General features: G+C 44.5%; 1 protein-coding gene across 4 annotated transcripts in view; it reads left to right on the top strand.

Annotated features, from left to right (window-relative positions):
* LOC106746572 (guanylate cyclase 32E-like) overlaps window positions 1–13,984 on the top strand; it is a 97,254-nt gene that overhangs the window by 27,279 nt on the left and 55,991 nt on the right. For all 4 annotated transcript variants that reach the window (XM_014623304.1, XM_014623303.1, XM_014623302.1 and 1 more), the window contains one exon: window positions 8,996–9,437. In XM_014623304.1, the coding sequence (XP_014478790.1) occupies window positions 9,039–9,437 (399 nt within the window). In that variant the 5' untranslated portion in view covers window positions 8,996–9,038. The remainder of the gene's footprint in view (window positions 1–8,995; window positions 9,438–13,984) is intronic.

Below are 13,984 nucleotides of genomic sequence, written 5' to 3'. Positions count from 1 at the left end.
CTATCTCTTCTTTTCCTATGGAATATCTATTGTGTTATCGGCACAACAGCACTGCTTTTCCTTTATCGTTGTTTGTTCAAACGATATGCACCGCGAGTGTTGACCCTGGGTTGCGTAAACGTGTGCCTTGGCGCCGCGGCGACGTCTTCCCCGCGATCCGACTGACCCGTCCTCATCTTCCGTCGATTTTATCCGAAGCGAGGGTGAAGATATCGCAACCGCGAAGAGAGATTCGCGAGAAAACAGAACGAGGCAAGGTGCGAGCGTTCCCACCGCAGACAGTCGTAAATCGGTATGGGCGACCGGAAAGTTAATTAATTTCAGCGGGATTTTTCGCGTGGAAACGACTCTGGGCAAAGCGTAGACGTGAAAGGTGAAGACGAAGTTATAATTTTTCTCACAGTTGCGGTGATCCACGATACTCTTCCAAGCAGATGTGCCTTAGATCTTTCGGATATTTATATTTATTTCGATATTTCGGATTCAACTATTGTGAGTAGTTTTAAATTAACGTTTAAAGTCAAAATTAAAATTTGTAAATTTTAGCATATATCATACACGCGTTTTTATCTGCTTAAAGCTATATTGTGACTAATATAGCGATTAATATTTGATCCAACTAGTAAAGTTTTTGGAATAGGCAGTTGTAGCTTTTTTTGTCTCGCCTTTTGACCTACGTTTGTTATTTTCATTTTTTTTTTAATAAATTTTAAATAAAAGTTATTATTATGTAATTCGTATGAATCAAAAATTATGAAATACAATATATATACTTCGTGCATACGAAATATATATTAATACTTATTCTGTGCTTTTTAATTGCTCATATGATCTATTTTTAAGCTCTCGTATACGATTATGCGCGTAAGTTCATTATACTTGCTATCGTGGTAAATGTCACAAATAGAAAATTTGCATTTATGATTTCGACATGAAGCCTCCATATTAAATATCGACCTCTATCAAATTAGCATTCTCATCACGAAATATTGAAATAGCACTTGTATATAGGAATGAAGTGCCTTTTTTGCGCTAACTATTCCCGATTTGTCTGCTCAAGTGCTTTAATAGAAAATTTTTCTGCAAACTTATCGTATCTTTTTAGGCCTTTAAATATCATTGAAAAGATATAAAATGTTCTTTGAAATTGCCCTGATTGGAACATTGATACAAGCTGTAGAATTCCTATACCAAGTAAATATTTACACTAGACTGCTAGAGATGTCAGTTTGAAATTATTAATAATTTTTACCATATTCTGAACAATGCTCAACTCATTTTCGCGCGTGATTTCATTAAGTAAAAACATTTATAATTTTATGTAATCAAAAAGACGCAGCTTTAGAAAAACATTCTGTATTGGGCCGGTAAAATTTTCAAGTGTACCATCCTTAAACCAGCACTCCCATTTTTAATCGCGATTTTTTGCTAAACCATTTGAGTATAAAAATCGGTAATAGAACACATAAGCGCAGTTAGCGTATAAGAGGCATTTTAATATTTTTTTATGTGGGTGCTGGCTTAATTTAAGAAATAATAAATTGCGACAGAGAATTTCGGTTGGTGTATCCTCACCTTCATAGCTCGCTCGACTCGCGTATAATCTTACCTTATCGCTGAAATCATTTTACTCAAACCGAACTCACAAATAACGTGTACGCTTCGACAAACGTCGTCGCTATACTTGAAATGTAAATTACCTTTTTTATCGGCTTGTATTTGTTTCCCGTATCAGTTACGTTTCAAAGGCTTGTTTACGTGGTTATTAATAGAAAAAAGTACTCTTTTTTTGCGGCGAGCCGGTGTGTGGCTTCGTTAAACGCAACGTTACTCACATCGTCGTGCCGACGTCGAATTATATTCTTCGCGGCGATATAATTTATCTTTCTTTTTCTCGGGGGACACTCGATATATAGACCCAGGTGCAGAAACCAATTTTTCCAAACGAATACGACACATATACGCGCATACTGCATGTAAAAAACGAAAAGTGCAAGATACCGTTGTTCGGCATTCGATATTTCGTTAGAAATGTCTAAAAATATCACGGCACTTATATTCTTCTCTTAATGATGGCTCTTAACAATTATTAACAATGGCGATAAGGATTTCCGAGATACAAGCATTTTCAAATTTATTAATAAGATTTCGAGGGTTTTTTTTTTTTTTTTTTTTTTTTTTTTTTTTAAGAGCTACGAGAGAGCGGAAGTGCGAGAAAAGAGGCGCGTGGTCTTCGTTCCAACGGGGCGTGCGTTTTACGCTTTGCAAAGACCGCATAATATTCGATGTCTATTTTTAGAACGTAACGTGTGCGCGCCTCGTGTTACTTGCCGCGGCGTGATAAAACGAGCTTATATGTGGGACGGCCTGTACGTGGCTTTTTGATGCGATCGTTTCAAGAAATACGATCTCCGGCTCGCAAACATAGGCGTGACACCGTTTACACACCGTGTCCTCTCGATTACGGGCATAATTGCGTCGCGTGTCAATCGTTCTTTTGTGTACCCCGGTTCGTGTATACGAGCGACGAAAGTCTCTTCTTTGGAAGTTCAGGAGAGCACTTTTCGCCGGCGACGCGTGAGGTCCGAAATCGGGGGATCCAGGAGCCTTATTCTGGATGCGTATCGAACGCTGAATATATCTTTCTGATTCTCTGAAAGCTGAAACGACGTTCTACGTGACGCTCGCATAAGAAAATGGGAGTTGGAATTAAAAAGGGCATACTTAGCGTTCGCTATACTGAAAACAAAACGAATGTTTCTGTTCAAGTAATATTTACTTAATCCATGTAAAATGGTCACTCTAATATTCCTCGGAAAATATTTATTAGAAGCAGAAACATAATTAATTATACATATATATATATATATATATATAAGATATTTCTTTCGTAATAAGTAGACATTTATTTCTACATATTAAAACAGTCACAACAAGTATTAAATTCATAATATTGAAAATATCAGAACTTATATTTTTAAAAATATTTATTTTGGGTAGAAAAGTCTAAATTAAAAACTACTAGGTTTCTCCAACGAAGAAAAAGTATTGTATAATTTCAATAAATACTCTTTTAAATTTAGAAATTTTTTATTAATCTAATTCAGTAAATCTAATTCAGTAATCCATTTGCAAATTGCGATATTATTACGTTCAAATCAACATATATATGTATATATTTACTGCAAACTGTATTAAAATATATGTAAATGGATAAAAATATTACTCGCGATTTAAGGAGTTGAAAAATAAGTAATTACGTTTACTTTCTTCTAGCATTTTTTTTCTATATATATGGTCAGAGCAAGGCCCCAGTTGATGCTCGAAAAAAATTCAGTTCCTAAAACTGAATAGGAACCGGATGAAAACTCGGCGATAAGAAATGATATCTCGGTTACCGCGATTGAGAACATTCGTGTGCACACTTATCTTAAGCATTAAAACTTGGTCGAGACAAACTGATGTGAACTATTGAGTAGAAACTTCCTGCGGAAATCCTCCTGCTTCTACAACCGAGTTTTCGTCTGGTCCCTAGACCACGGAAAATTCAGTTACACCAACAGGATCGTTTTTCTCCTGTGCTTGCTCGATTCCGCGGGAGTATCCATCCGCGTCGCGACGTTCGCTGCGCGTCGTGCGAATATCGCGCAAGGATAAAAATATTCGGTGAAAAGGAAAAAAAAAAGAAACGAGTTCCAGATAAGATGCCTTTGCAATTGCGTCGCGCTTGAGCCGCTCTTGTGTGTTTTCGGATCAGCGTGCGTTTACTTTGCGTTGCGCGTTACCTTTACGTACGACGTAAGCTCCTCTCGGGATCGAGGTCATTTCCCTCGCCTGTGTGTGGGACCCAGGGTAAAACTGCAAGAAATCGTAACAGCTTGCTGGGAGCCGACCAATATCAGCCCGCTACAATATTTGTCGCTCGCGAATTTCGCTCGACGGGGACGAAATTTTGTGAGGGGAAGTACGCAATGTTCGTGATTGCGTCGCGCTTGGGCATTTTGTATCGCGCGGATGAAGAGTCAGGCTTTGGCTTCGGGTTATTTGTTCTTGTGTGAATGCGAAGTGAATGCGAAGATACGTTAATTAACAGATTTTTCAGATAGTAGTTCTTTACTTTGGAATAAAGAGGTAATACCGTTCAAGTAATATTTACTTGATCCAAGTAAAATGATTATTTCAACATCACACAACACTCAAAAAACGATTTATTACAAATAGAGAAATATAATCGACTATATACAGTATATTTTCTCCGTATAATTAGACATTTATTTATATGTGTTAAAATAATTGCAATAAATGCATTAACTCGTATATAAATGTGTAATATAGAGAATATCAGAATTTATTTTTAGAAAATATTTTACTCTCTGGCTAGAAAATCTAAATTTTAAATCACTAAGTTTCTTCAATGGAAAAGAAATATAATTTTAATAAGTGCTTCTTTAAATTTAGAACCATTTTACACTTACATTTAATAATTTATTTACAAATTAAGATATTACTATGTTCAAGTAAATATTTACTACAAGCTATTAAAATATATTTAAATTGATAAAAATATTACTTGATTTAAAAACCTGAAAAATCGATATTTACGTTTACTTGATTCTAGCACTTTTTCTATATACAATATTTGCACACTACAAATTTATACGCGATAAAAATAAAAGATGGAAATCGGACAAAACATTTCAATTTCTGTACTCATTAATACGCGAGATACTGGCACTGAGCGATTATTGAAATTAAATTGAAATTTTTAAATAAAATCTGGGGTGAAGAGCGACACGAACGTTTGCTGTCTGCAGCGGGAAGAAAGATTTCCTTGTGAGAGGACGGAATGTTTCCTTCTCCGTGCACAGTAAATCAAACGCTAAACATCCTAATTATATGAACCAAGGATATATTAGGCAAATAACTGAGTATTAGCACGTTTCATCCGCGAATATCGTGGACGGCGTACACCGCCGTGTACGTAGTGTCCTCTCGCCGCGTTTTCTCGAATTTCTCGGAAGAAAAATTTCACTCTCCTCCTCCGCCGCATACCTGCGTCAATTTACCTTGTAGCACCGTTTCACAGAAGCCGTAATTAGAAGCGGATAGTAAACGACTAACGGGTAGAGCGCGTCTTCAAGATTATCACGTCTATTCATAGATCGATACACAAATGTACATAAGTGTGCGGGAGGTTAATTGTGTTTCTCGAATGTTAAGCTTAAAATAGCGCCATTCAATTCGCTCACGCACCGACGCGTGTAAATCGCCACCGTCTTCCGTGGACATTGTTTGGAGACCGCGTGAAATAGTTGATGGCCGAGTCGTAACTCGTCATTCAACTCGCGTCGCGAAATCCTCCGATGACGACTGTAACCGTTAACGTGCGTCATTTATATTGACTGAAACGCAGTGTAGCCATCAAGACTCAGTCGAGATCAGATCGGGAGTCCACCAGTCAAGTTACGAACGACGTTAAACGGTGTCACTTCCTCCGCATGAAATATTCACCGTGGTTTGCGATGTTGCGTAAAAGATACGACGTCGAGTTTCACGCCGACTTTACGACCGCGCGAGGTGATATCTAATTCTTCGGCCGGCGATGGCGGCGCGATCAAAGCGAGCATCGGTTCCCTTCTTCAGTTATTTTTCCCCGAGCGTTCCTTAAGCCGTTCCGCAAGAAAAAAGTACATCAGTGGCCGATAAATATAGATACCCACGTATTAATTAACCGCTCGTTAACATTCAAGGTCCGGACTGTGAAGAACACACCTAACACGTGTCGTGCGTTAATCACTCAATGAGGCACTATGAAGCTAGTGATAAGCGGAGTGAGATGCTGAACCGTGCGCACTGCATCGAGAGCACGTACGGAGCTAAATCATTCCGCACGTTCGCATAAACATCGCTCGCTTTTTCCCCGAGCGCACACTTCTCCGACGAGAGCCACCGTCGTCGTGGGTTTCCTCTTTCGTGACCGGTGCGAGAGCGAGCGTGCGAGAGAAGAGAGAGGTGAAGTGCGGACCGAAGGTGCGCCCACTCGTACGTCATCCGGATGACGTACAAGTGCGACGTATGCGCGGCTCACTGCACGTAGGTATGATGGACGAGTAGTGACGTAACGGTGGATCACGTCGAGGGGTTAAGCATGGCGTGGTGTGGCATGGTATGGCGTGGCGCGTCGACGGGACGTCCCTTTTGTCCATTCGCGACGGGCGTCAAATAAATCCGGGCTTCGTGACTCTCCCGGCCGTAATTAAGCCTCCGAGTTGTGGAAGTCGGCGGCGGTGACGGCGACTGGCGAGTCGAAAGGTGTGCGCTTCCTCCCTTGGTGAATGACACCATGCGTCATGACAGGCGGACGTCTTTATTGTTGCCGGAGTCGTTACGGGTTAGCCGGACTCTTGGCTAAGAAGTTACGTAATCGCGCAACAGGTGTCCATCTCTTTCTCTCTCTCTCTCTCATTCTTTCCTTCTCACTCGCTCGCTCCCTCGTCTCGTCTCGCCTCCGCGCGCGCGGCCACGTGTTCCAACTTCGCGCTCGTACAAATCGTGCCGCGGCGATTTAACGCGCGCGATCCTGTTCGACGTTTCGCGCGATCGGGAACCTCTTTCTCTCTCGCGGCGCAGCCGTCGACCCGCAGTATTCGTACAGATGTTCTCTTATCGGCGAACGTTATCGTCACGGCACATGTTGGAATTCATAGATAATGGCGCGGGTATTTTTCTTCTTGGTGTAATACTTATCGGAAATAGGTCACACGTTTGTAAACGCGACTACACCAGCTCGCGTAAAGTCTGAATTCCCGTCCTACTAAAGGAGCCACCGACTGCTCGTAACTGGTCGATGTACGGAGTCCGCTCTAATTTGATATTATCGTGATATCATTCTCTCGATCTTTATCTTTCCACATTAACATACACCGAGAAGAAATATTTACAAAGTAAAAGATATTTATTCGGCGGTTATTAATAATATTTATACTAAAATCCAAATTTTTTTATTTGAATAAACAATTGCTCTCGTAAAAAGTTACGGATGTAAGAAATTGTACACAGAAATAACTGGTAGATCCAAGTAAATGATTGCTTCGATATTCCTCGCTCCAAACTTTTGCTTGGATCAAATAATATTTACTTGATCCAAATAAAATATTTTCCAAGTAAATTATCCAGGTAAAATATATTTACTTACTTAATTAAAAAAAAAATTTACTTAATTCAAATAAAAATTGCCGAAAGAGCATTGGAGCAATTATTTACTTGAATTTGGCACTTTTTATCTGTGTATATTTTCTCACTTGAAAAAATGTTTTCACAGTGAGTAAAAATATCCGCCGAATAAACATTTTTCTATTTTTGGAATATTTTTCTCTCTCTTTCAGTGCATTGTAAAATATTAAAAGGTCCATTTGCATCGCCGTAGATTCACCGGGAACGGATGTTCTCAGAAAGGTTCTCCGTAAATTACAGAACTCTTTTCACTCTCCCCGAGACGTCGTGCTCTCCGAATACAATAAGAATTAATGTATGCGTGCACACACGTGTGTGATGGAAATTAGCGGTATGAGTTTCGTACTTGCACGAAGACGCCCGCCATCGGCAAGACACGATGATTCTACCGTGAGCTCCGGCTGCGACGTCCGTCGACCAAGAGAATAAATCCGATTGATTTACGAGACAACGGAAGGGAAGTTGCAGTCGTTTCGCGCGCGCGTGGTCGCAACACGCTCATTCGCAGCGTGGTGCCCGCGACCGCCGTTATATTTGCCTATTGCAACAATGATGTCACGGATGTCGGGTTCCTCCGGGATTCACGATATCCGGTTTATGTCATATAAATTCGCGCGGAGGATTGTCCCTCGGCGCGCGATGAGCTAGCAACGCACGCCCATTCGAAGAACAATGCGAAGCGGTCGCGCAAAAAGTGACCCCCTCCCCCCCCGGCTCGAAGGGAAGAGGAGAGCATGGTACATATGTAAATCAGTTTAACGTGTATGCCCTGTGCACGCGCGCAGTAATATTATTTTAAAGGTATATCAGCTATTATTAGCCGGGCGCGCACAGATGGCACGCACGATGATTCATGCAAATAAGCGTGGCCTTGCGCGATAAACGCGCTTAAGCAGGAAGATATGCATTATTGTCACAACTGCAATTTCAACGGCGCTCGCGATTGTAACCACGGAAATTGTAACGCTCTCGCTGCGCGATACACGCTGTTCGCTATAAGACCGGTCATGCCCGGCAGCCCGAGAGTATCGATAACACCGCCGAGCGCTGAATCAATCATCCCAGCGTATCACGTCGGATTCTCTCTGATCTTAACAAAGTGACAAGACATATTTGGAAAAAATTCGTTCCTTATAACGCAGCCTCGCCGAAGTGCCCTTGCTTCTTCGTCATTTTGTCTCTCTCGAAGATCGATCCTTTTTCTTTTTTCAATCGCACGGAGAAAGAAGACTGCTCGAATTAACGTAACGACGAACAAACCGGGTGCGTTTTCGTTGGAGGGAAACCGAATTTCCGGCCCTGAGGACCGAGTTTAGTTCATACGAGCTAGAAATTCTGTCTGTTTCAACGAAAATACGGTTCGCACGGAGGAGAGAAATTTTGCTAGAACAACAAATGTTTGTCAATACAGCGACGGTGAATAAAATTTTGTTCCGACAACGGGAAGATTTGTTGGGAGTATTAATTGCCATTTGCTAGATATATCGGGCGGCAAAATCATTCGGTTACGCCGATTAAATGTTATCGCTCGTAGCAACGACGTTTCGTTACAACAGCGAAATTATCTTTCCCGCGTAACAAATCCTTCTGCTGTCGCGATATTAACAATTTGCTGTTCCAGCAAAACTTGTTTTCTCCGTGCGGTTCGTTGTTGTCGCGTTAATTCGACCGATCCCCCCCCCCCCATGCACGGCATTCTTCACGTGCGACATTTCCTCTCTTTCTCCACGCTTTCTCAACACTTGCTGGAAAAATGTTGCAGGTAAGCGGGAGGGAGGCGCTGCTGACCGGTGGCGGCGGCGGCCATGCGCCCCGGCCCGCCAGTACAGCCGAGCCACCGCAGGCCTCCCCGTCGCCAGCATCCGCACCAGCAGCAGCTCCATCAGGAGCGCGACCGACAGCGGCAGCGGCAGCATCGGCTGCACCTGCCGCGCGCCAACGGCGGTAGCCCGCGCGCCCTTCTGGTGCTGCTGCTACTGGCCAGCAGTCTTTTGGTCCAGGCCGAGCCGCCGGAACTACTCGTGGCCCAGCAGCAGGCGCTCATTGGTCAGTATCAAACGGGACTGACGACCGAGTCGAACGCGCCGAAGGAGAACCCGCAGAAGCAGAACTTGACCATCGGCTACCTCACGGCCATCAAGGGTGGCCTCAAGGACCGCCAGGGCCTCGCCATCTCCGGCGCTCTGTCCATGGCTCTCGACGAGGTAAGGCCCGCTAAGATTTTTCACCCCGGAGGGAGCGCTCGCGTATGTGCGATGCAACGAAGTGAGGTCGCGCGGATGACAAGTGTCCTTCGTCTTAAATTCACATTTTCAATCAAGTCGATAACTTATGAGAATATTCGAAATATGTGCGCACGCACATATACTCAAGCACTTGCGGAGCCACTTTCTATTATCTGCGCGTCTCTATTGCATCAACTGATGCACAGATATAGCATTAGCAGAAAGCGAGAAGAAAAATCAAAAGTAATATTTTCGCATTCGTAATATTTCGCACATATGTTTGCCTCGACTCTTCGTTTCGAATTAACATTTGTTATTTAGATAGTGAGATGAATGTGTAGAAACGTGATTTTTTTTCTTTTTTACTTGATAAATACTACATTTATAAATGGCCTGTTTGCGTCACTGAAAAGGCGACACTGAGCCGTGTGGATCTTAAGAACAAGAAACAAATTAGGAACTAATTACGAGGTCAACGTTATTAGGGAAAGAATCTGTTTGGACACTAAGACACGGTATATAGAAAATCTATCATATTCGAAACGAATATTACATACATAATAGCAATGTTATGGACAGACCGAATTTGTGCCCTTTCGGCACGGTATATTCTCGTGATCTTGTTGCGCGGATTATTTTCAATTTCCCGCGATAGTCGCGAGCAGTCCCTAACTGACGAGTTCATGGAGGCGCAAGATGGATGGATGTTTGTTAGTATTTTTCAAAAAACGCAGTTTTAACGCGTTCACGGATGACACCTGTCGTTCGCGCGCGACCACTGCGAGGTTAATCGCAGGCCAGTCGTTTGACTCGGCGCGAGCGGCGGTAATTAATGGAAGAGGGAGCGGGTAATCGCTGCTCTGGGAGCTCAGCTACTTTGTGTGTACACACGGCGGTGTATCCGTCCGAGGAAGAAACGGGACCCGTTATGTGTTCTTCTCCCTCGCGGTCGCTTCTGTCTCTCCCCGCCATTCTTCTTCGCTCACGAGTGTGCGAGCGGCGTGAAAACGTGCCTTCTCGTAGCCTCCGTAGCCGTGCGAAACGAAGCTCGCGTCGCTCTCTACGCGTGTTATTGTTACCGGGGCAGAACAACGTTATTACGCCGATTGTGTAAAACCGGCCGGCACTTTGTACCCGTTTAAAACGTACCGCCACGCGCATTATACTCCGTCGTAATCAGCGGTCGAGCGCAGGAGGGAGGGAGGGAGCGAAGTACCAGCGCGTCCTCTCGCCGCGAAGGAGAAGTCGTTCACTCGCTCATCGCGAGAGATGCGTACGTTTGCCCGCACGACGAAGACGGCCAATCATCCCGATGCCATGAGAGATATCTTTGAACTCGACCGCCGCGAGTTTCGCGCGAGATTACAGCGTTATCACGCGTCCATCGTACCAGCTGGTACACACATAATGGTAGCTCGTTGACGCTATTAGTTTTCGCGGCGCGATTATGTCGGCCGGCCGATAATCGTTAGTCCGTATCCAGTTAGAATTGGGCGGAGTCGCCGGGGTGAAGCGCGAGCATCAAAGGCGAGCACTGAAGACGACGAGGACGTCGTCGTCGACGACGGCCACTCCCTCGAAATTTCATTTTCCTTCGGCGCAATCTCGATTCGTAACCTCGTTCCTTTTGCCGAGACGTATCCTGCTTCCTACCCGATTACACGCCACTGCGAAATTATAACGTGTGTGTCGGATGGAAACTACTTATCTCGTCGATGCGGAACGTAACTCTTTCCATTAAGCGTGTTTCAAGGCGGATTACAACGTCATACGCCGATCATGCGAATAGTAATAGCATCTCACGCTCTACCGCTCTATCTGCCATTAAACCGCCGACGCTCTAACCGGGGAAGGCCGCCGCCACGTGGAAACGCGATTGATGAGACGTGCCTGAAATAATAGGTTCCGACTGGTCGTTTTATTTCTCTTTGCCTCTTTGGGAGGGAAGCCAAGCCTCCGATGGTATTTCTCTCTCTCTCTCTCTCTCTTGTTGTTTCAACAAAACGCTGCTAAATTAGGAGAAAATCATTAGATCGACGAATTTTAATTTGTTCGCGGGGTATCATAAACCGCTCGTTGAAATTTGATACACCGTTGTTCTATGTGTTCTCTTTTCTAATTCTTACGAGATGGCAAATTAACAAATTTAATTTAGATAATTAGGAGAATATAGTAGGAAGAAGCTTTAACCCTGTTAGCATGTTAGGCCTACACGCGTTTTCTCTCGCTTATCTCCTCTTGTACGTTTTGTGCAAGACACTATACTCCACTCCTATTTCTTTATTACTCAGAAAAAAAATTGGATCCATGTGAGCATCGTTATTATCAGCGTGATTCAATAAGATAACGGGTGGCACCCAATCTACAAAACCACTGAATAATTGGTAATAAATTTAATACATGTAAATAGTTAAAAAAATTTTGTTTAATCATTTTTATCATCTTTCCGTGATGTAGGTCTGGAAAACGTATGATGTTACTTCAGCGTCGAGATCGCGAGTGTTATTCTAAGGATTAATCCCTTTGTTGCACAGATTTTTCTGAATTTTAGTTTACACGGGTTTTTCTGGGATCGCTGATTGCAAATCATATTCATGTATACATACAAGTCTCAGGAACATAACGATATCACATTACACAAACACGATTATGAAATTACGAAAAACACAGAAAAACTGCGGAGAAATAAGTGTCCCGTATAAAGGACGCTATGCGATAAAGGGTTAGTCGGAATAAAGATCAATGATTTTCTCGAAAGTACTTCCTCTCCGAATCTCTTCTGGACATAGAATTTTCCCCGCAAATCGCCACGACCACACGCGCGCCGCGAAACGACCGCATAATCTTTATATTGCCCGCGCGTGATCTGATAAGCGTAACGGTAATACGAAATCGGTATTTCCGAAGCCGCATGCGCGCGCGATAAGAGGATGCACGTGGCAGGCAAGGTCACTCCGGTGCTCGGAATGTATCGAAAGGTTAATTGCCGCCTAAGGAGTAGCCTCCGCGTTCCCACCGCGAACGAATCTTCTATTTCCTGCGCTGGAGACAGGGATAGAGGGCGGATAGGTGGGGTGAGAATCGAGAGAGAGAGAGAGAGAGAAAGAGAGACCCAGTTGATGATCTCTCGACTCTCTCGGGATCCGGCGGAGTATCTTCGATTACCCAACCAACGACACAACGGCCACGAAGAACCTGGCGTTACTTTTTTCCCCCCCTCTCTCTGCCCCTCTCTCCTCCCCCCTCCCTCCCTCCTCCCTCGATCCTGGGCCGTACGGCCGCTCGCCGGGGGCCCCGCTTCAGAAGCCTCGATAATTCATTCGGAGGATCTCCCCCTCCCCCACCTCCTCACCCCATTCCCCCCGCGCATCCTGGGGACCGTGAGACCGTTTTCGCCCGGGCGTGCTGTACGCCGGATAAAGAGGAAGTAAAAAGAGAAAGGTACGCGCGGCTCCCGCTCGCCGCCGTTGCTGCCGCGAGGGCAGAAATGACCCGGCGTCTCTCCGATGGCCGATGAAACGAGCGCCGGGCTGGACCGGAGAGACGCGCCGATGCCCCTGCGAGGGTTTAAAAATACAAGACCGGCGTTATTTGCTGGTCCGCCCACGCATGCCGACGAAACCGCGCGCTCTCTCGCGAACCGTGAGAAGAATTCGCTCGCGTTCGGGAACGTATACCCACCACCTCCTCCTCCTCTTCCTTCTTCTTCATCCCTCCCACCCTCCGGTGCGGGCATCCCTTCCTTGTCGTCCTCCACCTCCCGCCGTTCTTTTTCTTCCGAAACCTGCCTGGCACTCTCGCAACCTGCGACCACGTGTGAGGGATCGAGAGGACTCGGGAATAGGAGAAGGAAGAAGAGGAACAGAAGGTGAAGACTGAGAAGAAGGAGGGGGTCACGGAGGGGAACCCGTGCGAATCGTCGAAATGAGCGTCGATCCTATCGCGATGCGATATATCCGGGTGCGCATGAAAAATAAAGCGGCGTTACGTCGGAGATTAATTGGCGCGTCGATGGTAATAGCGGAGTGTAAAGTCGAAAGCGTCGAGCGATCATTGATCGGGCTCGGGAATAATCAGCGGATAGAGATCCCCCTTGGTTTCTTATCGCTTCGAGTGGGCGCTCGTTTCGCTTCTCGTGCGCCAAACTCGGAAACTCCACGCATACACCAATATTTCCTGGGATTATCTAATTAGGATCACCGGGTGGATTTTCTGAAATAATTTGGGATTCTGGTTGGGAAATATAGGCAGATTCTGGTTGGGAGTGTAATATTTCGAACGTACGATTCTAAGTAGGCAGATCCTATTTGGTGTCTTCTTAATCTGATACTTGGTTTGTCTCTCGACTCGGGCGATGACAGTCGCACTCGGCACGAAGCAAGCCGCAACGCACAGCTAATCAGCATCGCGAAAAAGAGAGGCTTCGTCTCATGTTCGGGGTAAGAATGGGACGCCCAATTGGTATCGCGATGGGATAATCTATTTTGGAATAACTTGGGGCATTCTAATCGGAATCTATGCCGCGT

The sequence above is a fragment of the Dinoponera quadriceps genome, unplaced genomic scaffold (assembly GCF_001313825.1).
Source record: "Dinoponera quadriceps isolate SergipeBrazil2010 unplaced genomic scaffold, ASM131382v1 scaffold1573, whole genome shotgun sequence".
Classification (NCBI taxonomy): Eukaryota; Metazoa; Arthropoda; class Insecta; order Hymenoptera; family Formicidae; genus Dinoponera; species Dinoponera quadriceps.
This window is presented reverse-complemented; position numbering and strand designations above follow the sequence as displayed.